Source organism: Eurytemora carolleeae, unplaced genomic scaffold, assembly GCF_000591075.1.
Source record: "Eurytemora carolleeae unplaced genomic scaffold, Eaff_2.0 scaffold701, whole genome shotgun sequence".
NCBI classification, from domain to species: Eukaryota; Metazoa; Arthropoda; class Copepoda; order Calanoida; family Temoridae; genus Eurytemora; species Eurytemora carolleeae.
Genome location: NW_019396597.1, coordinates 101,116 through 128,354, shown reverse-complemented (window position 1 = coordinate 128,354; position 27,239 = coordinate 101,116). Strand labels below are relative to the sequence as shown.

Sequence of the window (27,239 nt, the reverse complement as noted above, 5' to 3'; positions counted from 1 at the left end):
TTTTGTAAAGTGTACATTTGATGTGTACAGTATTAGTACACATTTAATTAAGTACTGACAAGTTTTGTTAATTTGTATAATGTTAAATTATGTAAAAATGAACACGGGAAGCCGTAGTACATTTGAGTTTCCAAGCCGGGTCAACCTTTCCAGTCCCAGTTTGTACTGTACCTAGCTCTATGGACAGGACTAGCCAGTGCAACAAGGTTGACGCGGGGTAGAGGTGCGTGATAAAAGGAAATAAAAATGGAATAATTATTTAGACGGATTTATCTTGGAATGAATAAGATAAAGGAAATCCACGAAGATGCATTTCAGGTAAATATAAATGTACAGAGCTCTAAAGGCACCTTTCATATTTGTAAAGTACTGGTCAGTCGGATTCACAACAGGACCCTTAAACCTTTTATTGGTCCAGAGGCCGAATTTAAAGAATTTAAGTCGCGGCTTAAATCCGCCAAAACCCGGTTTAAATTGAGCGCCGGCTTGAATCTTGAAACATTTGATACAATTTTAAGTGAAACTAACCATAATTAAGCCGCGGCTTAAATTTAAAGCGCGGCTCAAATTCTTTAAATTCAGCCTCAGGAAAACTGACTTTTCCTCTTAATGCTTGTATGCTTGTGATAGATTTAATGTAAAGAAAAATCTCATATTTAATAATATCGTTAGTTCGAGAAAACGCTCATATCTCGTTTTCAATAGTTTAAAAAAATGGTTTGTTTGTGACCTATCGTTTTTGTATTTGAAAAGGATAAACAACCCTCAATAGAAGTTCACATTTCCTGTATTATTTGCTAGTCCTAGTTTGTGACACCTATTTGATTTAACAATTTGAAATCCCAGTTTAAAGAAAAGAACTGAATTTTGTCTTGCTAATAATTGGTTTATGTTTATAGGGAGTAGAGGGTTCATTAGAACTCCTGGATCTGGAGAGAAATAGACTTAATAACATCTCTCAAGCATTCTCTAAACTAACTCAGCTCAGATATCTTTACTTATCAAACAACAATATTAGGTAATTTATCTTAATAGTGATCAACGATGATAACATAATAGTTTTTATTTAATTGTAAACTGTAATTCAGTATCTCTTTTTAAAAAAAGAGTATTGTTTATATCCAATTCTTTAAAATGTTTAAATACCCCTCCTTAAACAAGCCGCCCCCCTCCCCCTGATTTACGTAAAAGTTCGTTAATTAGATCGACCCCCCTCCACCACTTTATACACATACATCTAAACAGTTTGTTTTTTAATCTTTGTGACAGAAACAATCTCAAGGAATAATAATTGTCTTAAAAAATTTTTTTTAAAGTGAATATTGGCAAATTATCTTTTTTCCATCTCATAATCTGAGTTCGTTTCCCTTATATGTCCATTTGGCAGCCAAATTTTTGTTTTAAAATCTTTTTTGTTCGTTTATTTTCTTGTGGTTTTTAACAATTTTTAGATTCTTTTATCGATTTTGATGATTATTATCGTTAGAACTGACGAGGGTCAACCCAGACCGAAATATATTTTCAATAATTGTGGAACTAACATCTGCTTTGTTTACTCTAAAGAGGTTTGGTCCATCACTATCACCGAATTTTAAAACTATGAAAACAAGAGTTAATTTGACTTTAACTATGATTATTCTGATTATAATCTCAATATCACTTAAATATTTATGAAGAAATTATTTTGACAAGTAAAACTGATATTTTTGTAAATGACATATTGACAAAACTACTGTTTATTCTAGTGAGATCGAGGAGAATTCTTTGGATAGTTTTGTAGAAAACCTTCAAGCTGTTTCATTTTCCGGAAACCATATCTCAACATTCCCGTTCAAACCTCTCAGACGAGCAGTTAAACTTTCCCATTTAAACCTTGGTAAATACATTTAAACCTTGGTAAATACATTTAAACCTTGGTAAATACATTTAAACCTTGGTAAATACATTTAAACCTTGATAAATACATTTAAACCTTGGTAAATACATTTAAACCTTGGTATATACATTTAAACCTTGGTAAATATATTTAAACCTAGGTAAATACATTTTAAACCTTGGTAAATATATTTTAAACCTTGGTTAATACATTTAAACCTTAGTAAATACATTTTAAACCTTGGTAAATACATTTAAACTTTGGTAAATACATTTAAACCTTGGTAATTACATTTAAACCTTGGTAAATACATTTAAACCTTCGTAAATACATTTAAACCTTGGTAAATACATTAAACCTTGGTAAATACATTTGAACCTTGGTTAATACATTTAAACCTTGGTGAATACATTTAAAACCTTGGAAAATACATTTAAACCTTAATAAATACTATGTAGATCTCAATGTTCAGGATAAAACTAGATCACTATGTAAAGTTAGATCTCTATGTGTAACTAGATCTCTATGTGTAACTAGATCTCTATGTATAACATGATCTCTATGTATAACTAGATATCCATGTATAACTAGATCTCTATATATAACTAGATATCTATGTATAACTAGATTTCTATGGTTAACTAGATCTCTATGTATAACATGATCTCTATGTATAACTAGATCTCTATGTATAACTAGATATCTATGTATAACTAAATCTCTATGTATAACTAGATCTTTATGTATAACTAGATAATCTATGTTTAGGATATAACTAGATCTCTATGTATAACAAGATCTCTATGTTCAGGATATAACTAGATCTCTATGTTCAGGATATAACTAGATCTCTATGTATAACTAGATCTCTATGTTCAGGATATAACTAGATCTCTATGTTAAGGATATAACTAGATCTCTATGTTCAGGATATAACTAGATCTCTATGTTTAGGATATAACTAGATCTCTATGTTCAGGATATAACTAGATCTCTATGTATAACTAGATCTCTATGTATAACTAGATCTCTATGTATAACTAGATCTCTATGTTCAGGATATAACAAGATCCCTGAGATAATATCAGATCATTTTCAAGGCTGGGCTCAAAACCTTGATACTCTCATACTAAGGTAAGGAATTAACACTCGCCACGAACTCGAATTTTCTAATCAATCTTTCTTTGCAACAAAATTCAAAATGTAAAGGTTTACACTATATCCATTGGGATTTTATTCCATTCGTTTTTTTAATTTCCCCCTATTTATATTATTTATTTAGATAGTAAACATGTAGTTGATGATGTTAATAGGTCATCTTTATTTATTTTCAATTTCTCCAGCTTTTTTAAAGATTTTTCAATAATATTATGCTTCTTCTAAATTAATTAAATCAAATTAATTTTTTGTTTTTTTTCTTTTTTGATAGACAAGTAATTGTTAAAAGCATATAAATGAATTTGAGCCTTTCACAAACCTTGATTTTCTAATCTCTATGTATATAACTATGTCTGATGGTGTACCTTGTAGAGCTTAGATATTTAAAACTAGATCAAATGATCTAATTTTGAAAAAACGCTGGTTTACAACATCTGAGTCTGAGTTTAATGAATTTGAGCCGCGTCTCAAATCCACAAAAAACCCGGTTTCAATTGAGCGCCGGCTTAAATCTTGAAACATTGAATACAATTTTACGTGGAACCAACCATATTTAAGCTGCGTCTCAAATTTGAGACACCGCTCGAATTCTTTAAATTTCGTTAGAAAATTTAAGTTTGCGGCTAAGACTCAATTCGTTTAGTCTTACAAATGCCTTAAACATCAGACAACTTTCAACCCGGACTTTCATTCCGATGATGTTTATTTTTACTCTTTTATTGTTCTTAATTTAGTTAAACAGTTTTATATTTAGAAATAATCGATTGTCCCAGCTGGGACCTCATACCTTCAGAGGATGTCCCAAACTTAGGAATCAATCAATCTTAATCATCTGATTCATTCAAAAGCTCTCACCTAAGTAGCTCGTTGATGTTTTCCAGTTAATGTTGCCAATTACTAGGTTTCAAGTTGTACCAGACACTTTAATGTAGTTTTTAGTAACCCTTTATTTAAACAAAAGAATGGTATGTCATTCACAAAGGTCTCCTTTAAACCTTCGTCCTATCAAAAATGATAAAGATATAATGGCAAAACTCTCTAAAAGCTAATAAAAGTATTAAATGGACAGTTTTTAACACAAATCTGAAGAAAAGTTTAAATTATATCTATATGATAAAACAAGACATTTGTTTGAATGTTCCCTATAGGCGGCCAAACGGCTAGACCGAATGAACTGAAATTTTTTGTGGACACTCATGGGGGTGACAAAGGCTTAAAAAATCTATTTTTTTCTTTAAATTTTTAAATTTTTTTTTTTCACGGGTAACGACAGGCCCTTTAGGCTTCAGTTAGTGTATAATAAAAAAGATAAAAAGGACGCAAGAGCAAGTTAAAGTGCAATGATGTTAAAAAGAATGATAGGAAAAGAAATCTTACCCCTCCCCTAGGGACCCTGACCCCCCTTTCCCCCTCCACTGTTAAATTAAATGCATCAAGTTAATATTTTTTTTTACCATTGTGTTGATTGATTGATTGATGAAGGGAACTGTCCCTGAGTTTTAACAGTTTGCAGAGTATAGATGATCTAGCATTCAAGGATATTGGAGGATCTTTAGAGAGCTTGGAGATCAGTTTTGGACTCAATCTCAGGTAAGTGATTAGTTTTGAACTAAATTTTGGTTAAAGATTAGTTTTGGACTCAATCTTAGGTTAGAGATTAGTTTTGAACTAAATCTCAGGTTAGAGATTAGTTTTGGACTAAATCTTAGGTTAGAGATTAGTTTTGGACTCAATCTCAGGCTAGAGATTAGTTTTGAACTAAATCTCAGGTTAGAGATTAGTTTTGAACTAAATCTTAGGTTAGAGATTAGTTTTGGACTAAATATCAGGTTAGAGATTAGTTCTGGACTAAATCTCAGGTTAGAGATTAGTTTTGGACTAAATCTCAGGTAAAAGATTAGTTTTGGACTCAATCTCAGGTTAGAGATTACTTTCAGACTTAAACTCAGGTTAGAGATCAGTTTTGGACTCAATTAGTTTTGATTCCTGATTCTACTCTAAAACCTTGAAATCTCAAACTGTTTCCTGAATCTGCTCTAAATCTTTTTATTTTATTGCATTTCCTGTATCTTTTCTAATCCTTGATATTTCAGAATATTTCCTGAATCTTTTCTAATCCTTGATATTTCAGAATATGTCCTGAATCTGCTCTAAACCTTGATATTTCAGAATATTTCCTGAATCTGCCTAAACCTTGATATTTCAGAATATTACCTGAATCTGCTCTAAACCTTGATATTTCAGAATATTTCCTGAATCTGCTCTAAACCTTGATATTTCAGAATTGTTCCTGAATCTACTCTAAACCTTGATATTTCAGAATATTTCCTGAATCTGCTCTAAATCTTGATATTTCAGATTATTACCTGAATCTGCCTAAACCTTGATATTTCAGAATATTACCTGAATCTGCTCTAAACCTTGATATTTCAGAATATTTCCTGAATCTGATCTAAACCTTGATATTTCAGAATATTACGTGAATCTGCTCTAAACCTTGATATTTCAGAATATTTCCTGAATCTGCTCTAAACCTTGATATTTCAGAATATTTCCTGAATCTGCTCTAAACCTTGATATTTCAGAATATTACCTGAATCCGCTCTAAACCTTGATATTTCAGAATATTTCCTGAATCTGCTCTAAAACCTCTTCAAAAACTTCTCTGGCTCTCCTTGGATAATAATAATATTGAAGAAATCAGGAAATTACAAAAATAGAAAGTTTTAGCTTGAGGATAGTTGTTAAGATACAAAAAATATTGAGTTAAAATTCAATAAATTTCAAGTGACATACTGCAACTTACAACGGTACATCTACCCTTAAAATCGTAATCTGAAAAATAATTTATCTCTTGTTTCTGAAGCAAGAAATGCGCAAGTCATTTTGGTATAGCAACTAAATTATACTTGATCAGATAAAGTGTTTAAGGAAACCTTTGTAAACCGTTAAATTAATTTTTATTTAATTTCACTGTCCCTTAAAACTTGATTAAATCACGGTCTTCTTTTTGTAAACTTATAATCTGCATTTACATGTCGTTGTATATACCCCTCAAAGTTTTCCAAAGATTAATATATGTAAAGTTTAAACTGAGTTCAAGTTCTTCTATTGATCCATCAGACTAGAGATGGGGATGTTCGACTTTTTTCATTTCGTTGGTTCATTGTTCGTGAACGACCCATTTTGTTCGTTTTTTTTCGATAGTGCAAAAATTGTTTTGTTCGTTCTCAAAATTATCGTTCATTTTCCATCTATTTCGTTCGTTTTCTCACCTAACGATCGTTCAGCAAAATCGTTTAGTTTTTTCTGAAAGACAATCTTTTTCACGAAAAACTTCGTTCGTTCTAAAAAATTTCGTTCGTTCAAGAAAAACGATACCCATCTCTATCCAGCTCCATGCATAAGTTAAAAGCTTGAAGGTTGAGGCTTGGAAGTCAAAGGATGCATATTTAATGAAAGCTGAGATTAAATATTAAGATTCCTCTAATCAAGTTCTAAAATATAATAGAACCAAATAAACAAAACAAAAACAGAAAAAGGGGGGTNTGAAGGGGGGACTTATAGAAAAAAAAACAGAATAAATGGGGTTGAGTGGGATAAGTGTTCATTTATTTTTAAATACTCTTGAATCCCTCATTAGGTTGCTAAGATATAGGGGTTTAAAATCAGACAAAGGTACAATTCCTTAACACAAAATCTCAAAACTGATTTAAAATTAAGTTGATACATTAAGATTATTTTGTAATTTTTTCCTAATCAGTGAAACATCATTATACAACCTTGGTGAGTTACAGTATCTAAATCTGGAAGCAAACAAGCTAAAAAGGTAAACAATTCAAGGGAATATTCTTTAAAAAAATATTGGTACAAGATAATCCCAAATTAAACTAATTATCGATTCGTACAATTTTTACTTCTTTAAAAAAATGATATCGACCGTTTCCAAAGACTTGAGCGAGTTAAGAATAATGAATTATATTTGAACGTTTTCCAAACTTAGACTTCAGACCCCTCCAACTTTTTCAAAACATCTCCAAACTTTTACTTCAGACCACTTTAACTTTTTCCAAACTTTTACTTTAGACCCCTTTAACTTTTTCCAAACTCATACTTTAGACCACTTTAACTTTTTCCAAACTGTTACTTTAGACCCCTTTAACTTTTTCCAAACTCATACTTTAGACCCCTTTAACTTTTTCCAATATCATACTTTAAACCCCTTTAACTGTTTCCAAACTTTTACTTTAGACCCCTTTAACTTTTTCCAAACTCATACTTTAGACCCCTTTAACTTTTTCCAAACTCATACTTTAGACCACTTTAACTTTTTCCAAACTTATACTTTAGACCCCTTTAACTTTTCCAAACTCATACTTTAGACCACTTTAACTTTTTCCAAACTCATACTTTAGACTACTTTAACTTTTTCCAAACTCATACTTTAGACCACTTTAACTTTTTCTAAACTCATACTTTAGACCACTTTAACGTTTTCAAAACTTTTACTTTAGACCACTTTAACTTTTCCAAACAGTTCCTTTAATAATAGTATGCAAAAGTAAAAGAAAAATATTAGAAAATCAATTATATAAAAAATACTTATTTAGATTTCCCAATAATCTGCTGCATAAGAATGTTCATAAGAACCTACGTGATGTTCGGCTCTCATACAACAGGAAAACATTGCCAAATCAAATAATATCAATTTTTATCAATTTTCATCTTATCTGTGTTGAGTATCCTTTATCTTGAACGCTTAATCTCGATATCTAATGTGGGCACTTTTAAATTTGAGGATAAATAGTTGACCTCTCAATAAAAGTTGTCCCTGCAGGGCATGCCAATCATGGGCCATGAAATAAAATAAAATTAAACCATACACTGTATTTCCGCCCGTCACTCACAAGTAAACTTTTTTGTAAGGATCTCTGATTTAAAAAGGCGGTTCAACTTCCTCGCTGGATGATTTATTGTTCTATAAGGAAGTTCACATGCAGTACAAGAAATACTTTAAGAAGTACGTTGCTTAGTTTTCCTATTGAAAGAAGGAAAAGTTCAGTTCTCAGATAGCAGCAAAGAATCATAATGCCTAATTACCCTTGACAGTACTTTCAAATGACCCTATTACCTCAGATCTGAACTTTTTCTTCGTTTAATAGTAATGTTATGCAACGTACTTCATGTAGTAGATAGTGAACTACAAGTGACCTTTCTTATAGAAAAATAAATCATTCTGCGAGGAAGAATTAAACCGATTTTTAAATCAGAGATCCTTACAAAGAAGTTTACTTTTGACGGGCGGAAATACAGTGATCCAATTATGGTTGCTAATAATAATAATATAATAAATTTGCCTATTCTTTAAACTATAAAGCTAAAGCAAGTGCGTTGTCGTTTTAAAATATACATGTCCAGGACTGCAAAAATGGGGTAAAATCATTGACCAAGGCGTCGCGAGATCTTAAAGTCGATCAGTTTTGAACATTTTTGAAACTTTTCATAGAAGTCTGGATCCTTCATTTGTCGGTAAGTCTTCCCTTGAAAATAACCATTGTTGTTTAAATAGTAAAATGTAATGAGGTTGAAGTGTGGGGCAGCTGACAGCAGTGAACCGCACTTGAAATCATAAATATTTAATCAAACAATTTTAAACTTTGTTTTAATAGTTTTTCCCCTTCTAAACTTGAGACTGCGGGGGGGGGGGAGGCTTTATTTAAGTTTAACATATATGTGTAAAACATGGTTTACAATGTTATATACGTTTATATATGTTTACTTTGTCCATGGAGGCCAAATTTAAATAATTAAAATCGCGTCGCTGAACCGCCAAAAACCGGTTCTTAAGTGGAACTAACAATGTTTGAGTCGCGTCTTAAATTTTAGACGCGGCTCAAATTCTTTAAATTTTGCCCCAGGCTTTATAAAAGGTCAGTTTAAAAGGTTTAATTATTTTTTCTATAAGGTAAAATAAATGCCTTATTAGCCAAGGGTGTAATGCAAGGAAAGTTAATTGCGGTCGTGTATACTCTGCGTACAGATTGAAACCAGTTCTCTTTGGGCGGAATTTGTAAACAAGAATAGATGCATCAGTGTTCGTTTAGTATCCGAGGAGGTTTAATGCATTGAATTTTGATAATTTTGATAATTCACATAATAGTTTCCTATGACCAGAATATTTCATTGATTATTCATGTGAAAGATGGATCCCATGTCAGGCTTCGACATCCGTCTTGTGTTTACATTACCGCCCAGAGACAGTACACTGCAGTACAAAAGATGCGTACACTTCTGAAATAACTTTCCTTGCATTACATCCTCGTTATTAGCTATCAATTGGTATTAGACTTACATTTCAAAGATAACTCAAGTTTATCCTGCAGCACTCACTTTGCATATTAAAAATCCATTCAAGGATCAGAATTTTATGCATTTCAGTTTTCTTATTTATTTGAATAATCTATAACAAATATGAATATTTTCTTTAATAAATTTAATCCCATGTTATACATAACAAGATGCAGTGTCAGAAGAACAAGTTTAGGCCTCGAACATATTTCTAAATTCCTTATATCGTTGCAACCTGATTTTCAAAACTTATTCATATTTCAAACTATGAATTCTCTCTGATCAACTACATAGTAAAGTTTTCAAATTTAAAAGATTGCAAAGAAAATGGATTAAAAAGAGTGTTCAGTCGCTTGGATTTCAACTAATTATATTCTGAAAGCCAATAAAGTTTTTTCTACCATTTCTATAAATGTAATTTGACAATAAAATGAACACAGATTAGAGAATATCAGCCTAGGACAGTTTGCAGGACTGGATAAACTTCAAACAGTCCTTCTAACAGGAAATAGGATTCAGCAAATACAATCTCAGGTGGGTACAGTTTATCCTCCTAGGACAGCCATGGATATTTGGATAGCTGCGTAGTGAAGAAAGGGGATACGGGGACACTAATTGGAGTGGGTACAGAGCAGGAATAAGGGAAAATTAGACAGATGAAGGGTTAAAGACATGGATAGGGGAAGATGAATAACTGGGGGATAGGACTGAGATAAATAGCTAGAGGTAAAGGATAGGGATAAGGGAAAATGGATAGCTGGAGGTTAGGGACAGGGATAGGGGGGAGATGAATAGCTGCAGGAGGATCAGGACAAGGATAGGGGAAAGCAAGCGGAGAACCGAGGGAATGGAAATTGGAAATTGAATCTGGAAATGAAATGAAAATCGTCCGGAAACTATTTTTATTTCTAGGTATTGTTTCATGCAACTTTCTGATAAGTGGGTTGCAGTTTCTTCGGCATGGGTTTTGCAAAATATTAAAAACATGCAGCGGACGGAAGATACAGTTTTCTTTCACACATCCNCTCATATAAAATACTAAAATATTTGCTGACTTGTTGAACTCTGTTTCTGCTAGGTTTGCAGGGTCTGGGTTCCTGAAGTTTCCAACCTAACATTTTACAATAAATATCTGTACAACAAACTATCAGTTTATTTTTACTTTTTAAATTTTTAAGCCGTTAAAAACATTTAAAGAATTGCATATATTCTTAAGTTTAACATTGACTTATTAAAAAAGATGATCTAACTGTGCAAGGGTGGACCTTAAGGCCCTTTAGGCTAAAATTTAGAAGTCTTAAGAATGCTCATAGTACTTTTTAACTATGACGATTTTGTATTTTTTTGAGATTGTGTTGTGGCGATTTAGAGATGGGCACGTTTGACTTTTAGCATTTCGTTCGTTCATCTTCGTGAAGAACCCATTTCGTTCTTTTTCCAAACTATCGTTTTTTTTCTATTTATTTCGTTCGTTTTCTCACTGAACGATTGTTGAGTAAAATCGTTCGTTCAGCAAAATCTTTCGTACAGTAGAATTGTTCGTTCGATAAAATCGTTTGTTCAAAAAAATCGATCGTTCAGTAAAAAAATATTGTTTTTTTTAAATGTGTTTAAAAATCGTTAGTTTAGTAAAAAAAACGATTGTTTTTTCCAAATCTTTTGCAAAATTCGTTCGTTCAATAAAAAATATCGTATTTTAAGTTTGTACGAACGATTTCAAATCTTTCGTTTTAAAATTCTTTCGTTCAAAAAAAAATGATGCCGTCTCTAAAGTGGCGTTATATGAAGGATGTCAATCTCTCCTAAAACTCAAAACTATTCCTGACAAAAATAAGTGTCTTTGCAGTAATTAAATTTATTTCAAGACATCATAAATCTTGAAAGCTTGAAAAGTTAATTTTATGTTTAGAGTTTCCGTAATCTGCCGAACATTGTGACTCTTATTATAACTCATAACCAGCTCCATACAATTCAGAGACAGGTACATGTTTAAAAGGATTTAAAGGGGTCTCAGTCTGAGGTCAGAATTAGTGAATCGCAAGAACTACTTGGACTATGCACGGAAAATTTAAGTACTTCTTTAGTAAGCCCGACAGCTTTTAATAAAAGCAGAAGTAAAAGAGAATGTACAAGACATGGAGTTAAACTAGTGACACCTGGCTCAAACTAGGGTTTCCAACGCAATTGGATATTACTTACGGCGCAATTGTGAGCCAGCTGTAAACTCCTAATAATTTCACACAATTGCGCGCAACGGAATTGCGATTGGAAACCCTAGCTCAAATACGCCTCGTCGTTTATAATTCCCGACCTGTGAAAGGATTTTATTTAACTAATAATTGTGAAATTTTGAAAACAAAATGTTTAGTTTTTTAGCCATGTGTCCCCCATGGGATTTCTAATAAAATCGCCATATTTTTTCAGCCGTTTGGCCAGCTATAGCTAACAAATATATGCACGAAGAGCTTTATTATATAGATTAGATAGCTGAGGGGGATTCTTTAATCTTTTTAAACTGATTTCTGGTCGTTTTGTAACTCTCATCATCTTTTAAAATCATTGCAACTTGATGTTGTAGACATTTGTAATTTCAAATATATTAATTCTTCCAGATCTAATATTGATACCATCAGGTTGCAAGGATATAGGGATTCGAAAATTAGAGTGTGGGTTAAAAAAGAATTTTTTCAAAAGTTTCGAAAACATGAAAAATTCGACATGCGTAGGCGTTCCTGAACCTGCCCCACCTGCAGAAGGTTGAACTGCAGCACAACCTTCTGGAGGAGTTCACCCTCTCCGTGTTCAAGAACACCACTCTGCACCCGGATACTCCCATGTTCCTTAACATCAGCCACAACAAGATTAGGTAAACCGTCATAACTCTAATACCACTTATTCGATAATGTACAGCAAAAAAGGTTGAAGGATAAAGCTAAAATTATTTTAATCTCATTTGAACACATGATTTTTAAACAACTATGAAAACTGTTCATCAAATTCTTAGATAGCTTCGACTGCCTCGCAACTGCTTGAGCTTTGGTATTACCTCACCAAGCCATTTATACTTTTTTGAAGCCCATGGCATATACATTTTTGAACTGCGACGAGCTGGTTTCTAGCTTAAGTTAGACGGAGTAATTTGAAAAATACTGAAAGCTTTGTTCACAGTGAGAGTTGGATGATTCCTTTGATGTACTGTCCCTTTTGGCCGCCTGTGTACTGTACAGTGTAGTTCGATTAATTTAGAGAATCCATTTCATATTAAATCATACTTTTTACACTTGAGTTTTGTGTGATATTGTACAGCTTTCCCGCGAGACATGACAGTAGCAAGACGATTTGAAAGTCGTCTTTCAACTTTTGATTTATTAGGAACATTCTGTCGTCAACCATTTTTCAAAGACGACCTTCTATTCTCTTGCTACTGTTAAGTTTCGTGGGACACACTGTATTTGATGATTTATCACTAGAATAACGTGGTCCGGCTTTGTTTTTAATCTAAAGAAGAAAGACCTATAAAGAATTAAAGGAAGGAAAGGTGATGGGAAAGAAGGGTGGGAAGGGGGGGAGCGATTAAGGAAAATAAGCTAGGATGGGAAGGGGGGGGGGGGAAGGAAAAGAAGGGTGGGAGGGCATGTTGAGTGAAAAATGATCTAAAAACTATGGGAAACATGGAGAAGCTAATATATTATCTATACTTCTATTAGTTGCTTGTATACACATTACATAAGCTCAACCTAGATTAATCAGGGAAAATACATCGTTTTACAACTACAGAGATTTTTAGGCTTTCAGACAAAAAATTTGACTTTAACCTAGCTACAGGGTTGGCTTTTTAAACTGAGAATTGTTATACTCAAGTTAAGATTTAAGTATGTCTCATGAACATAGGAACAACCATATTTCAGTAATAATAATTTGTTCCTCACAAATTTTACTTTTCAAAAATGCTTGTGAAGAAATTCTCCATACAATTTTGAGCCAACACAATGGTAAATAGCATAAAATCTTAAAAATTATGATTTTTTGGAAATTCATATCTCTGCTTATTATTCCCTAGTAGGTTCATGTACATTACAATGTAAGTTGTATAATGTATATATACAATATATATAGTATAGGATAGTAATATATCCTCTGGGAGAAACATTATAGTTTTTATCGGAGAACTCACCAGAAAGTCAACCCATATGTAAAACATAGAGTATATATTCATTTATAGAGTCAACCCATAGATAAACCATAGAGTATATATTCATATATAGAGTCAACCCATATATAAAACATAGAGTATATATTCATATATAGAGTCAACCCATAGATAAACCATAGAGTAAATTGTATACGCTGACAACCTAGACTAAAAAGATCACAATTTATATAGAAATTGTGTATGATCTATCAGAAAAGAATGACTGACATTTAATAAAATGAATAAATTATGCACAGTTGGAACTTTAGTAAAGTGCTCACCGTAAACGACTTATACAGGGAGAACAATTTAAATGTTTTATCCTAATTTCTTCCCAGAAATTATTTCAGCTGTAAAGGGGGGGGGGGATAAGGTAAAAGAGTCAAACTTGGCCAATTGTTTTCCTTTTTTAAATATATTTAAATTTGAATAGATGGGCAGCAGGTGTGACAAGGATTTTTTTTGCAAAATATGAACTCAAAAAGTTAGAACATACATACAATATATTCATATATAGAGCCAACCCATGATAAACCATAGAGTATATATTCATATATAGAGTCAACCCATAGATAAACCATAGAGTATATATTCATATACTCTATGGTTAAACAGCGCCTTTTCTGAATTGATAAAGATTGAGTATTATAAAGTATTATCTGAGTGATACGTACTAAATAATACAGATAGAGTTGTATCCGGATTGATATTGACTAGTGTATTATTGCGCAACCTTGAGATCAAGATTGAGTTGTGTCTAGTGAAACAGATACCTGAGAATACGGAAGTTTATACCTGGATTGGTACAGATCTATTTATTTAGTGGAGTAGGGTATTTACTAAATAGAGTCACCCATAGATAAACCAAAGAGTATAGATTCACATATATAAGGAGGGAGGCAAAAAAAGGGAACATACTTTTAAACAGAGTAAATTCGTAAATGAAAACCATAGAACAAAAATTAAAGTTGAATATAAAGCAAAGAGCATTGTATCATATTTTGCTTAGAAAAAGACAGTGGTTTTTCAAAAAAAATTTTTTTTAGGAATCTTCTTCCTGGAGATGAATTGGGTCCAACTCCACTCATCCAGCTGATAGATCTATCTTTTAACTCATTACTACAGGTACTGTCATCCTATTTCACTCAATCAGCTAGATCAATCAATCAATCAGATAGATATATTCATGGACTTTAACTCATTACTACAGCCATCCTGTCCACTTACCCAACTGTACAGTGTATTGAATGTACATTGTTAATACAATACATATTGTACCTTCTCCGAATTAATCGGGCTTTCCTTACATGTCCAAAGTTGTGCGCTTTAAAACTAAATGCCATGTCATAAAATTACGTTTTAGTATTGGTTTCAAACAATTGAATTTTTTACCGAAACGTAGCACCTTTGTGAGTGGTTCAGTCGACATGTTGAGTCTGTCGAAAATGCGCAGTAGATTTTTTCTAAAAGCTTCTAAAGAATCTGCTTCTTTAAGGTTTGGAATTTGCCATATCATTGCAACATTTTTCTAACCGATATCATCCGAAAATTTTAATTTTTTTTTTATTTTCAATAATGATAATTTAATTCTTGAAATTGATTTACTTCTGCCAGATTATCACATGCAAGATTTGAAGCTCAGAGGTTAAAGTTGAATTGTACTAAACTTTAACTTTTGACATATTGGTTTCTAAAGTTGTCTAAACCACTCAGAATCCATTGAAATCCATCCACAATATATTTTATTACATAAACTTAGGCAATTCTAAATGGGGTTAAGAACACGAGGGTTTCAAGAGGAATTTTTCTTAAACTAGGCATTTCTGGCGCTTTGTGCCATTTTTACGGGTTATTATGTATTGATTATTGAACCCATCTGCCCCTTTAGGTTAAAGTAAATTCAGCCTATTTGAAGCGTAAAGTCTGACCGCGGCAACCTTATTGCACCGGCTAGTCCTGTCCTTAGACCTAGGTACAGTACAAACTGGGACCGGAAAGGTTGACCCGGCTTGGCTGCCCGTGAGTTAAATATTTAGGACACAAAATTTCAAGATGAAAGGTTCCTTAAAAAAATGTTTTACTTTAAATTATATATTGTAGATATAAATCTACCTAGTATAAAGCTATAAATATCAATATTGGGGTTTAGTTAACTCCACATCACGCACTAAATTTTTAAGATTGGTTTTAATGATGGGGGAACAGGATTAATCAAAATAATAAATAAATGTTACTTTTTAATTTTCAATTTCAATATTGTTGAAAACAGAATTTTTTGTAATTGTAAACTATTCTCGGAGAAAGAATTTCATCCTTTCACTGTCCTGCCATATACTAAACAGCAGGTGACAAAGATATTGTGATTTTTGAATTATATTTTAAGGCATCGGTTTAGTTGCTTTGGTTTACAGTATAATTAAATAGACTTAGAACAAGAGAAGAAACAATGGATTAATAATTTGTTTTTGGTTTGTTCTGGTACCATCTTTATTTTATTCAAGAGCGCTCCATTTTATAATTTTTAATCTTTTAGTATTATAAAGGCGTAATTACAAGTTTTGTCCGTCAGGATTCTTTAGTTAAAATATCACAATCTTTACCCCCCCCCCCACTTGACTTTATGTATTAACCCTATTCCATCTTTTTACTTTATCATAGTTCGCACACTTTTGCTTTACACATTTTTGGCTAAAAAGTTTGATCTTGTAATAAATATTTGCAATTTTGCAAAGGAATTAATTTTTGCCACAAAATTAAATTTTCTTATCCCTTTTTCTTTTCAACCTAATAATGGAGTAAATCTTTGATATTTCAAATTTTGATTATTTGATCTAACCGAATTCAAAGTTTGAAATATATAAGGTCTACAACATTGGGTTCCAAAGATATTGGGATTATTATTCTGAGTTTTATTCCTTTTCAAATTTGTTTGATAGATTATCATTAAAGAGACCAAAGCCTTTCCATAAATGTTATCAAAAGTTATAGATTTGTATCAAAATAAGAACTAGAGGGGGGGTTAATATACATAAACCCTGTAAATTAAATATATTCTAGATTCCTGAATATTTCCTGCGGATGGTATCTGGTTCCCTGCGTTCCCTGGATCTAAGTGAAAACCATATCTCCGAAATTGATGATTCCTCTCTCAACTCTCTCATCAATCTTCAAATACTAAAAATAAACCACAATCTGATCACCACAGGAATTCATCAAAAAAAAAATTTCTTACAATTTTTTTTATTTATTCCTTGCAGGGTTTTGCGAATTTTTTTGTTCTCAAAAACTAAATGTTCAAAAATTATTTTATCTCTAAATGTCTGAAAATGTAAACTTTGGGCTTTTAAGATTCATCTTGCAAGATGCAAATCAAAATGTCTATTTTCAGACTAGACAATATAAATTTAAATATTTCCCTAAAGAATATAATTTTATTTTATTTTATATCCCCATCCCCTCAAATTGGATTGAATCATAACATAAATTGGGCTCGAGATTTTCATAATAAAGTTTATAATATCTTGGCTTAAAGCAGGGAACACTGCAAACTCCTGTTCATTTCAATTTTCAAGTACCGGACTGAAAATAGTTCAGTACACATACAGACTTATACAGAGCCCGAAACTTAAGACAGAGTATTGTAATGAAACCCAGTTTAGGAAACCCGTTTTCATAAATCGGGTCAGGTAGTTTTGTAGATACCAATATTTTAGTTTAGAAATATTATTTTTATTTTTTTATGATTTCTTTAATTAAAATCTATGCACAATGCACATGGCCCCAAAAAGAAAACTTGGGAGTTTTGTTCAACGGTACTCTCTTAGACTTACGGCTCAGGCGGCAAAACGCGACAGTATACATTATACATTAGTTAGTCTGTGGCAAGGAGATATTGAATAGAAGGAGGGGGCGATAGGGTTTCCGTACACTTTGCTGTGACGTTTTTGGACTGCTGAAGAAATAGTTTTTGCGTAACAAAAATAATAAAGATGGTAAACAATAACACAAAAAATAAACAGACATCTAGGGGGGGGGGGGCAGGATAACCTTGAATTCTATTGAAAATGTCTGTAATAAAGTCCTTTTCGTATAAAACTAAAATCCTTAACTTTTTCAATGTTATTAACAAGATTTAATACTACTTTCACAGTTTACTAACTCATGTTTGTTTGCATTAGATCGGCTGCCATTGCTATTGTTGTTACGCAAAAACTAGTTCTTCAGCAGTCCAAAAACGTCACAGCAAAGTGTACGGAAACCTATCGCCCCCTCCTTCTATTCAATATCTCCTTGGTCTGTGGTACTGGTATACAGTATGCACTGAATAAATCAACCCCTTCTAGTAAGATTAATGTTTGTGTTTCAATGAGTTCATAATAAACTACAATATTCTAACCTTGAGATAGATCTATTTTAATTAAAATTTTGATCTTACAAAAATTCAGAAAATAGTTAATAAATTCTGTAATACAGACTGTGAACTAAATGATAAAATAAAGGAATTGAGTCTTTGGAACAAAATCAAATATTTAAACCTCAATAACTTTAGAACCTGATGTTGTAAACCTTTGAGATTTCAAACTCAGATTATTTGAACTAACAGAATTCATAGTTTGAAATATCTAAGGTCTGCAACATTTGTTTCCAAAGATATAGTGATTAGAAAATCAGAGTATGTGGCAAAAACTCAATTCCTTTCAAAAAAAGAACAACTTCTAAAACATTAAAAAAAGATCTTTCGAAAACTCTAAAAGAATAGGAGTTAATACAATATGCAAAAAAACACTTAATCCTCCTATTGTCAAGATTTTTGGTATAACCACCCCATTGGTCGGCTGTAGGAAATCTAGCCAATCAGAAGACCGTAAGCCCTGACTTTAATGGCCCAAGTCTTGGTCAAATAATACTAAAACGTGATCATTTTAGAAGAAAGAAAATTCTTCAATATTAAGAACTCATAAATATATAAACCATCCAGGCCCGTAACCAGGGAGGGGGGGGGGTGCAAGGGTGCAGGTGCACCCCCCTTTCTTCTGAAAGGGGGGTGCAATGACGAATTTGCACCCCCCCAGTCCCATATAAAAGAAATTGTTTCTCATAATTTTCTAAAAATCTAGTTACCAATAATATAGCTCAAGCAAGAGTTGATTCCCTTCCCAAACCAAATTTTAATCTTATTGTGTGTTACTCATTTTTGGGAGTTTCAAAAACATTATTTTAAGCGAGGATATTTGTCATTTTTAGTCAAAGTAGAAGGTTTTTTTTGAGTACTCAAAAATTCACTAAGAATCTCAATGTCTCAATGTCAATAAATGAACTCTTTTAAACAAAATATTGGAAATTTTATTTTTTAATCATCTTCATAATATCATGATGAGGCCGAGGGACAAGAAGCCTTGATTTTAAATAATGAATTTTTTCCTTAAGCTAAAGTACCATTCATTTATTTTTTAAGTATATTGTATATGAAAACTGAAAAGTTTCAGGCACTAAAATGTAACCCTTAAAAGCTTAAATACACTTGTTAAAAAGGTCTTTATAGCGTACATTGACAATGTAATAAAGAAAACCATATACCACCGTAAAAACAAACCAAGCATTGCTTAAAAAAAAACCAAAAAAAATTTTCGCCTTCGCACCGAAGGCGAAAATTTTTTTGGGTTCTTTGCACCCCCCCTGGAAAAATCCTGGTTACGGGCCTGAGTCCATCCCAAATTAGACTCTACTATATTCAATTCTTTGATTATACCATAAACTTTCCAGGTAAGATTAGGTTGTATTAAACATTCATTTGATTTATTTCTCAGACTCCCCTCCTCNACTGAACAATCGACATTATTAATCAAGGTTCTTTAAAACTAAAGCTTATCACGCATTTCGTACATAAATATTAAATAATGTTCTTACTGCTAATAGATGTAGTTATTACACAGCAGAACATAATACCTAGCAAACTAGCAAATTAAATAAACAGCTACATATTTTCTTACAATTGTTCTCTTTGCGCCATTGTTTTCTGAAAATTTTTTTGAAAAAACTGTGTCAAACATACAGTGAGACTCATAAAACTGTGGAAAAGGAAGACGACATTCTTACAATCTTATGTTTATTTGGTGTAAGATACTTTCCCAAGGGCGACTTCCCAAGTGACAATTTTCCAAGTGGCAACTTCCCTAAAGTGTAATTTCCCGAGCGGCAACTTCCCATGTTAGGTTAGGCTGAGGCGCCGCAGGCTGCTATGGGGGCCGAGCACTGTGGCTATTATCGGCTAGGGGACCGAGCGCTGTGGCTATTATCGGCTAGGGGGCCGAGCGCTGTGGCTATGATCGGCTAGGGGCCGAGCGCTGCGGCTAGAAAAGGCTATGGGCCAAGTGCTACGGCTAGGACAGACTTGGAAAGTTGCGCCTTGGGAAATTGCAATGTGATACAGATGGAGATAAATGTGACAATAATACTGCACTACTATTGGTGGGAATTCTGGTCACGTGATAAGGACATATAAATAATTATGCATATAATTATGTATAATAATTATCAATTAAATCTATTAAAAATAAAAAAAATTATTAAATTCAAATAATAATAGAAGCAAACCAAAGTTACTTAGGCTCCTCTGGGATATCGCCGATTTTAATATTGGTTGCGTATTTGCTTAATCTGTTTAAACCTACTAATTTTATACAAAATTGTATATTTAAAGATTTTCCTTTACAGCCCCTTTAAATCTGACAACCGTCTTTCTTTCTATTCTACTGATTTATGGTTACCACTTAATTTGCGATAAACTTTCTTGATAAAAAAATGCTTCCGATTATAAATCTTTGGATAGAAAATTTGAAAATTTTCATCATTGATTTGTGTGTATCACCGATGTCGCTCTTTATTGAAAGAAAAGCCCAGATCTTTCAATGTATTTTGAATATCTAGGAAGTGTTTAAAGGCAATTTTTTCATAATTTTTAATAATTTTTTTCAAAAATGTTATTTATTTTTCCCTATTTTGTTGAAAACCCATAAAGAAAATTTTTGGCGTTAAGCGCAAAGATACATACATTTTTTTGGGGAAAAAAATATTTTCAAAAGGGAGGAAATAGTTTTTTAAAAATTTACACCCCCTTGTATATTTTTAAATCGTCGGTTTAGAAAATCTGCCTGTTTGATGAATATCTGTGTATAGTTGCTAAATCTGGGTTGGTTGGACTAAAAACCTTGCAGATTATAGATCTAAGCTTTAATAGACTAGATGGGCTTCAGTTCGGACAGGTTAGAGTTTTACATTTTACTTCGCTCACTTCTATTTCAATTGTGAACATTTTCTTTCAGTACACATTGTAAAAAAATAATGAAAAAGTTCGCGGATCTAAAAAAAACTTTGTGTATTTTCAAAATCGTAAGAGAATCAAATTTTGTTGGAGGCAAATTTAAATCTAAATTTTTATCATCCATAAACCTTCCCTGGGGTCATGAGAGGAGTGACCCACACAAAATTTGGGCCCGATCGGTTCAGCCGTTTTGACGTTTATTGGAAACATATCCAGACAGACAAAAAACAGTTTTATTTTGTATTCAAATTTCCTTCTTCAAAATTGAGAAAAATAATCTTTTTTTACGAAAGAAATTAATGCTGAATCATTCTTCTACATTTGAAAAAATGGAAATAGCGGTGAAAAATATGTCTTAAAATAAGAAAAATCATTATTTATTTTTAAAGGAAAATAATTGTAAAGTTAAACAAATTCACTTCTTCTACTTCTTCACAATTTAAAATAAAATAAAAATGAAGAAAATTCATCCTCTGAAATCGGAAAATTATTTCATTAATTTTTTACTAAGGACATAAAAAGCAAAAAAAATCCAATGTCTTCTAACTTCTTTGTTTTCGCTTATAAAGTGGCATATTATGCGATATTTAAAGGTTTCCTTTCAAGTGAAATAAAGTCGAATTTCTTCTTTTTTCCTTTCTTGAAAAAGATTTAATTCTGATAATTTCCATCATGTCCTCAGCACAACAAGAAACATTATTTAAAGAAACTATTATTTATATAAATAAATATATTAGATTTATTTTTAAGCTTTAAATCTTACTCATTTCTGAGCTGAAAACTTTAGAATGGGATATCCTTAATCCCGATTGGTAAATTAATCTGGAGATTAATAACAAGAGAAGAACAAGCATTTTTTATCTGTAGTTTAAGAAAAAGCATTAATCTCGATATCCACCATCCTAAAGTTTTCGGCTCTGATCAGACTAAGGTTTAAAGGGGACCGTTGTGAATGTTTATTTTGCCCCACCCCCCAGGTTAAACAAAAATTGTTTTTTTTAGCCTTTGTCAAGGAACCACATTTTCTTAAACTGGAATCAATCCCATATAACTTTATTAATGATATCATTTCTAGTTTTCTGGACTCAAATCTCTGAGAATCGTTGATTTATCTCACAATCAGCTGAGATCTCTTCCCAGAGATTCATTCCAGCATACCGTCATACAAACTATTGATCTCAGCTTTAACGAATTCCAGGTAAAGATTCAATTCTTATAACTTGAGTTTCACGGTCGTCTTCTTATTCCGCGGTGTCATGGGTCTCACATGCAACTCTGGCCCTTTAGTAAAAGTAAATTCAACCTAAAGTCTGACTGCGTCAATTCCTTTTTGCACTGTCTAGTCCTATTGAGTGTCTGCTTTATTTACCCAATGTCCGGGCGATACAGTACAAACTGGGACCAGAAAGGTTGACCAGGCTCGGAAATTCAAATGTACTACGACTGACCGTGCTCATTGTACATTCATTTCTCACGGTCGTCTTCTTATTCCACGGTTTTATTGGTCTCATTGTACATTCATTTCTCACGGTCGTCTCCTTATTCCGCGGTGTTATTGGTCTCATTGTACATTTATTTATATTTATTTAGGTGATGCCTAATAGTGCTTTAGCTGAGATATCTGACACTGTCCGACATCTGAACCTTTCTCACAACAGTATTCAGCATATAGACTCCACCATGCTCTCCTCCACCTTGAAGCTCCTCTCCTTGTCCCTGGCACACAACAGGCTGACCATCCTTCCTGATAATATCTTTCTTGGGCTCAGCTCACTACTCACACTAGACCTGGCAGATAATCATATTCGGGCTAATTTCAAGGAACAAATTTATTCTAACTTTTATTATACTTTTCATGTATAATCCCCCCCCCATGGCCCTACACACTGCACTGCTTCGATAATATAAGTGTAGTCCAATAAACAGGTTTATTGAGTGATGCAATTGTCATTGATCTTTAAATTTAACTGCTTTGCAACCTGATGGTGTAAACATTTAGTATTAAAAACTTAGAATGTATTATTTGATCTATCCTAATCCATTTGTTTAAAATATCTAAGAAAAGAGGAAGAAAATCATAGTTTGTGGCAAAGACTTGAATTCTTTCTTTTTTAATTGATCTGAGGTTTTAAAAGATGTAGTTTTTATATTAAAAGATTTGGACTTTTTAACTGTGATTGCACATTGATAAATCAAATAAAAAAAGGACAATCAGACTACATTTTGAATGGACATTGGACATCTTTGTTTTGAGTTTGATCAAAGGAATTGAGTTTTTGCTACAAAGTCAATTTTATAAACCCTATCTCTATGCAACCCAATGTCGTAGACCTTTGATATTCTAAACTATATGAATTCTGTTAGATTAAATAGTATAAGTGTGAAATATCAAAGGTTTACACTATCAGGTTGCGAAGATTTGATTTTGTGGCAAAAACTCAATTCCTCTATTAAACTCAATTCCTCTATTAAACTCAATTCCTCTATTAAACTCAATTCCTCTATTAAACTCAATTCCTCTATTAAACTTTCCTCTATTAAACTCAATTCCTCTATTAAACTCAATTCCTCTATTAAACTCAATTCCTCTATTAAACTCAATTCCTCTATTAAACTCAATTCCTTTATTAAAATGTTGCGAATAGAGTTGTGACGTCATCACTTAAATTCCCAGGTTTATTGGGTCACCCAGCCTATAGTAGGCGAGAATACACGCACACAAAAATTTGAACTAAAGAAGTACGTCGATGTTACTTGAATAATTAAGATATCAGTTGACCCGAACAGAAAGCAAGCCTGAGACCGGTTTTGATGATTTTGAGCCTGGTCGCATTAACAACCTTTCGATAGTTCAAATCCTCAATTAACAATTCAAAGATTCATGATGATCTTAATCCGTAATTCAGGATTTGAACCGGCGCTAGGTAGTTTAGCGACCTCTCATGTTCATTAAATTTGGTCCCTGTTATCGTAATTATTATTTTCTAAAGATTTGGTTTAATTGTTCCTTAACCCCATTATTCCATCCTCTGTCATGGTATTTATTTATTAATGGATAGAATCAAGTTTGTTTATTTTGTTCAGGAACTATTCCATTTTACTCAAAAATTAAAGGATCTCCGTCTTACTAACACTGGTCTCACAGCCCTCCCGGAGCTACATCTAACCGGACTCCTCAACCTGGAGCTAGGGAGCAACAACCTGGCCGACCTAGACTGTGGCGCACTAGAGAGTTTAACTGAGTTAAGATCTCTGAACCTAGAGCTGAACAAGTTGACCAACCTTCCTTCACACTGCTGGCGTTTAGTTCCCAGGCTAATATCTCTAGATATATCAAACAATCCAGTCCGGGTTCTTACCAAAGAAAGTTTTCAAGGAATGAGAGAGAGAGAGAACAAGTTGTACAAACTTTTAGATTTTTACAAATTCTTCAAGAAACAGATTAACTCTGTTTAACTTTGACATATTTTGTTTTTACAATGTAGAGGGGGGGGGGGTCATTTTCATTTCAGGGATTAAAACATTTTCAGTTTTCTTAGCTTCTAACTTTGCATTCAGTCAATTATCTTAAGAAACTTGACGCTCTCTCATACCTCTAGGATTGTTCTATCTTCAAACCCTCTCTGTTCAAGACCTGCATGATCTCAAGAGGTTTGATGCAGACTCTCTCTCCCAGCTAACCTACCTCTCTACCTTGTATATCCAGAGTTGGCCGGAAATAGAAAAGTTTAAGTTTAGACTAGGCTCTGTTATTTCAGGTATGGTTATTAGGGTACAGTGAAAATGGCATGCAACATATGAATATCATATGAAGGCTTCCTATCATCTTTTTTCTTATGTGAAATTTAATTCTAAGAACAATTTAGAAAAAGCGTTTTTTGATTGGAAGACATCTTGATTCCCAAATTTGGACTTATTTGTACCGCATTTTTCATGAAATTTACGAAAATCCAGAAACTGTATCTTTGTCAATTTTCTAGCTACAGAAATTTCATTTACCAAAAAATAACCACACATAGCACTTTAGTGGGGACGGAAGCCATAAAAAATGTAGTTTGTTCAGAAACGAATGAATTATGAACACATTTATGTTCTATATTTTTATCGAATTTTCGAATATCTTGGTCTTTACAATAGCGTGTAATATAATCCACCTTAGACTTATGAATAATCCGCCCTAGACTTATGAATTCTTCAGTTAAAGTTAAAATTTTTCTTATTAAATATACGCAAATTTTAAATAAAAGCATAACAAATTCAAATATGTTGAAGTTCTCTGAAAGCTAAACGGATGACTAACTTTAAACTGTCAGGTCTGGCCTCCCTGAAATCCTTGACTGCGAAGATAATGGAGAAGTCTGGTATTCTAACAGATCAGATCCTAGGAGCATTTGGTCCTAAACTTAAAGAGATAATCATCACTGGACCTAATCTCCATACTCTCACGGCAGATGCATTCGAAGGAATGGGTTCTTTTTTAAAATTAATAGATTTATCTAAATTTTCCTTGGATGATAAACAAATTTTGGCAATATTCTTGCTTTTTAATGTTAAAAATAAAAAACGTGTTTTACTTAAAAGAAAATTTTGACGGAAAGGGTATAATTATTATAATTCACCCATCATTTAAAAAACGGCGTAAAGGAGATCTAAAAAGCAAATTTTTATCAGTTTTAAAATCGTGATTGTAGATTTTTTTGAAATGGTCCAGCTTAATAAAAGTAGTTATCTTATATTTTATCTTTTTCAGCGTAAAGATTACAATATTTTTCATTTGACTCTTCAGTCATTTCCCCAAAATTGTTTTTTTTTATGCACAGAAAAGTGTAAAGTTGCAATATAATTTGCTATAAATTTCTGTGGATTAACAGCTGAGGTTAGTTTTCGCGAATTCTAATATTAAATTAATTAGGTTGGGGTTTAATAGTTAATTATTTAATTAGGCGAGCCATCAACCACCCAGAGTAAATATTTGGAAAATCAAGATATATTTTCAATATTCTAGAAAATATGTACTATCTTTATAAATTCACAGTTTATAAATTATATATACATATATATACATATATATATTATACTTATGAGCCAAGAGTTTTATTATATAGATTTGGACAATTGATGTCAGTTTGACTAAAAAGCAAAACGACTTAAAATCATATTTTTTCCTGAGGAGTTTATGATAAATGAGTATCTTTTAAATTAGACTTAAAACTTTTGATTTTTGTCTAAATTCAGGTCAGAACTTTTGAATTGTTAATCCGGTTAGAAAGCCAATGTCCATAACTTTTGTTATTTGAGGGATTAAGTTAATTCCTTTAGTAAGATTCTTCCAAACAGAACCTTGTTTATTTAAAACATCAACCAATCTCCGCTCGGCCAATAAGAGATCACGAAAATATGAGTTAGCTGTTATTTTCTCGGATCAAATAAGAAGATTAATTCTTTCATGGATATCAGGCGTTTCAGATTAGCACCTTCAAAAGTTCCGATATCTCTTAATTTTCTACAAAATATCAGGTATCGATACAAGATCTAATTTTGATAATTATTTCAGAGATAACGCGTTTGAATCCTTAAGCCCGTTTGTACTGTACAGCAACCATACACCTTGGCAACTAGTCGGTACAAAGGTTATGCAAGGTATGTATTGTATTCATGTACTGTACAACAACTATACACCTTGGCAACTAGTCGGTACAAAGCTAGGTTATGCAAGGTATATATTGTATTCATGTACTGTACAGCAACCATACACATTGGCAGCTTTTCGGTACAAAGGTTATGCAAGGTATGTATTGTATCCGTGTATAGTTCTGTACAGTAAAGCTATGGTAAGCAAGGTAAACTTTTCTTTTTAACAAATCCCATGTCAGAACGGCGAAACTGAATTACACAGGAAATTCCTCGCCTCAGATTTTAAATCCCTACATCTTTGCAAGTTGATGGTGGTTACCTTTTGTATTCACTGAGACAATTCTAAAGTGTCGCAACGTCTTGGTCTTTTGTTTTACCTCGCCAACTTACATCCTTTTTTGTAGCCCCAGGCATATTTATTTTAAAACTGCAATGTGCTTGTTTCTGGCATAAATTTAAAATGAGTAATTGGCAAAATACTGTTTGATTTCTGCGTAGGAGAACGCACAACTTGGTTTGCAGTGTATTTTAAAAATTGGCTTGATCTTACAAAATACATAGTGAACTATGTAGTGTGTATTGTGTATCGTGTACTGTGTACTGTGTACTGTGTACTGTTTACTGTGTACTGTGTACTGTGTACTGTGTACTATGTACTGTGTACTGTGTACTGTGTACTGTGTACTGTGTACTGTGTACTGTGTACTGTG

General features: G+C 32.5%; 1 protein-coding gene across 1 annotated transcript in view; it reads left to right on the top strand.

Moving 5' to 3' along the window:
* Positions 1 to 26,144, top strand: part of LOC111706088 (chaoptin) — a 62,256-nt gene extending 36,112 nt beyond the window's left edge. Inside the window, exons 12-32 of the mRNA XM_023478853.1 lie at positions 264 to 318; positions 900 to 1,018; positions 1,746 to 1,876; positions 2,935 to 3,010; positions 3,789 to 3,845; positions 4,517 to 4,624; positions 5,658 to 5,738; positions 6,798 to 6,863; positions 7,645 to 7,713; positions 9,823 to 9,916; positions 11,292 to 11,363; positions 12,109 to 12,248; positions 14,621 to 14,699; positions 16,632 to 16,779; positions 20,751 to 20,836; positions 21,971 to 22,093; positions 22,486 to 22,716; positions 23,980 to 24,271; positions 24,495 to 24,653; positions 25,209 to 25,364; positions 26,131 to 26,144. Of these exons, the coding sequence (XP_023334621.1) occupies positions 264 to 318; positions 900 to 1,018; positions 1,746 to 1,876; positions 2,935 to 3,010; positions 3,789 to 3,845; positions 4,517 to 4,624; positions 5,658 to 5,738; positions 6,798 to 6,863; positions 7,645 to 7,713; positions 9,823 to 9,916; positions 11,292 to 11,363; positions 12,109 to 12,248; positions 14,621 to 14,699; positions 16,632 to 16,779; positions 20,751 to 20,836; positions 21,971 to 22,093; positions 22,486 to 22,716; positions 23,980 to 24,271; positions 24,495 to 24,653; positions 25,209 to 25,364; positions 26,131 to 26,144 (2,356 nt within the window). The remainder of the gene's footprint in view (positions 1 to 263; positions 319 to 899; positions 1,019 to 1,745; positions 1,877 to 2,934; positions 3,011 to 3,788; positions 3,846 to 4,516; positions 4,625 to 5,657; positions 5,739 to 6,797; positions 6,864 to 7,644; positions 7,714 to 9,822; positions 9,917 to 11,291; positions 11,364 to 12,108; positions 12,249 to 14,620; positions 14,700 to 16,631; positions 16,780 to 20,750; positions 20,837 to 21,970; positions 22,094 to 22,485; positions 22,717 to 23,979; positions 24,272 to 24,494; positions 24,654 to 25,208; positions 25,365 to 26,130) is intronic.
* Positions 26,145 to 27,239: the final 1,095 nt, after the last annotated feature.